The sequence below is a fragment of the Sinocyclocheilus grahami genome, unplaced genomic scaffold, assembly GCF_001515645.1.
Source record: "Sinocyclocheilus grahami isolate Dianchi unplaced genomic scaffold, SAMN03320097.WGS_v1.1 scaffold70.1, whole genome shotgun sequence".
In the NCBI taxonomy this organism is placed as follows: domain Eukaryota; kingdom Metazoa; phylum Chordata; class Actinopteri; order Cypriniformes; family Cyprinidae; genus Sinocyclocheilus; species Sinocyclocheilus grahami.
Genome location: NW_015505249.1, coordinates 1,515,814 through 1,517,165, shown reverse-complemented (window position 1 = coordinate 1,517,165; position 1,352 = coordinate 1,515,814). Strand labels below are relative to the sequence as shown.

The 1,352-nt window shown below is 40.6% G+C and overlaps 1 protein-coding gene across 1 annotated transcript in view; it reads left to right on the top strand.

Moving 5' to 3' along the window:
* Positions 1 to 1,008: 1,008 nt before the first annotated feature.
* The window catches only part of LOC107585439 (urokinase plasminogen activator surface receptor-like), an 824-nt gene continuing 480 nt past the window's right edge, over positions 1,009 to 1,352 (top strand). Inside the window, exon 1 of the mRNA XM_016272456.1 lies at positions 1,009 to 1,141. Coding sequence (XP_016127942.1) covers positions 1,009 to 1,141 — 133 coding nt within the window. The remainder of the gene's footprint in view (positions 1,142 to 1,352) is intronic.

Genomic DNA, 1,352 nt, shown 5'->3' with positions numbered 1-1,352 from the left:
TGTCACGAATCCGGTCCATGAACTTTCCGACTCTCGCACTCTCGCACCACACAAACTGTTGCATAGCACCCCGGACTACATTTCCCATCATGCATTGCACTGATTGCCTGATTGCACAATTGCACACACCTGTTTACACAGATTGCACCCAGCTGTTTCATATCACTCCCTCATTATATAACACCCTTGTCATTTCTCCTTAGCCTTAGCCTTAGCCCTAGTCATTTCTCCTTAGCCTTAGCCCTAGTCATTTGCCTTAGCCTTAGCCTTCTCGGTTTCTGATCTTCGCCTGGTTCCCTGGATTCACCCCTTTTGTCTTGCCCCTTTTGATTCTGTCTGCCGATCGTCGACCTGCTCTAGCCCTAGGACTATTCTTGTGTTTTGCCCACCATATACCTGTTTGCCCTCATCTGACCCATGCCTGTTTCATGACCACGTCTCTGTCTTCGTTTCAATAAAGCTTGCATATGGATCCGCACGTCTCGTCAGCCCCGTTACACCCTTCTCTTTTTTTTTTTTTTTTTTTTTTTTAAATTAAGAGTGCAAAACATACAACATACGGTGAACACAAAACACAAAAACAGCAATAGAACAGCAATGATAATAACAGCAATGAATATAAACAGTGATGACAATCTGATTAATAGTAGTTGTATTAAAGTAGTACTAGCCTGCATAATAATAATAATACTAAAGATGATGATAATAATACCTTGTGATGACGGAAACAGTAATATCAATATTCCCTCTTCTCTAAAGCAGTGCTGCATGGCCTCGCCCCCTTTGCTGCCTTTTCCTGAGGGCGGGGTTTATCTGGGTTTGTGATGTCACAAAACCGGGAAGTAACTCGTTGTAGTCCCTACCAGCCGTTTTTGTAGGCATTAAACCGCCAGAATTTTAAAAGACGATATCTCTGTTTGCATTGAACTTTCAGCTTTGTAACTTTGCAGATATTGTTTATGCTCAAACAGCAACATTACACACTAACCTTAAAAATGTGAAATCGCAATGAACCACCCCTTTAAGGTTAAAAGTTGTGCTTCATCAAATGACTGTCAAATTTGGTCCTTGAACTTCGGCAGTGCAAAGATATCTTCTTCCTGCTGTGACACTGACCTTTGTAATGGCCAGGATCCTCCAGGTATTAAACCTTAATTATCATATTCAAATGAAGCAACAATAAACACTCTTTTTACTTCTATAGTCAGGGGAAAAGGTAAAGTGGGATTTTCTATTGGGAACTGATTGACTGGAGCAGCAAGCGGGTTTTTGTTTCATTAGATATCTTTTGTACTTTTTTTTTTTTTTTTTTTCTTTTAGAGTCCAGCCCCAACGGAAAGAAATGTTACTCT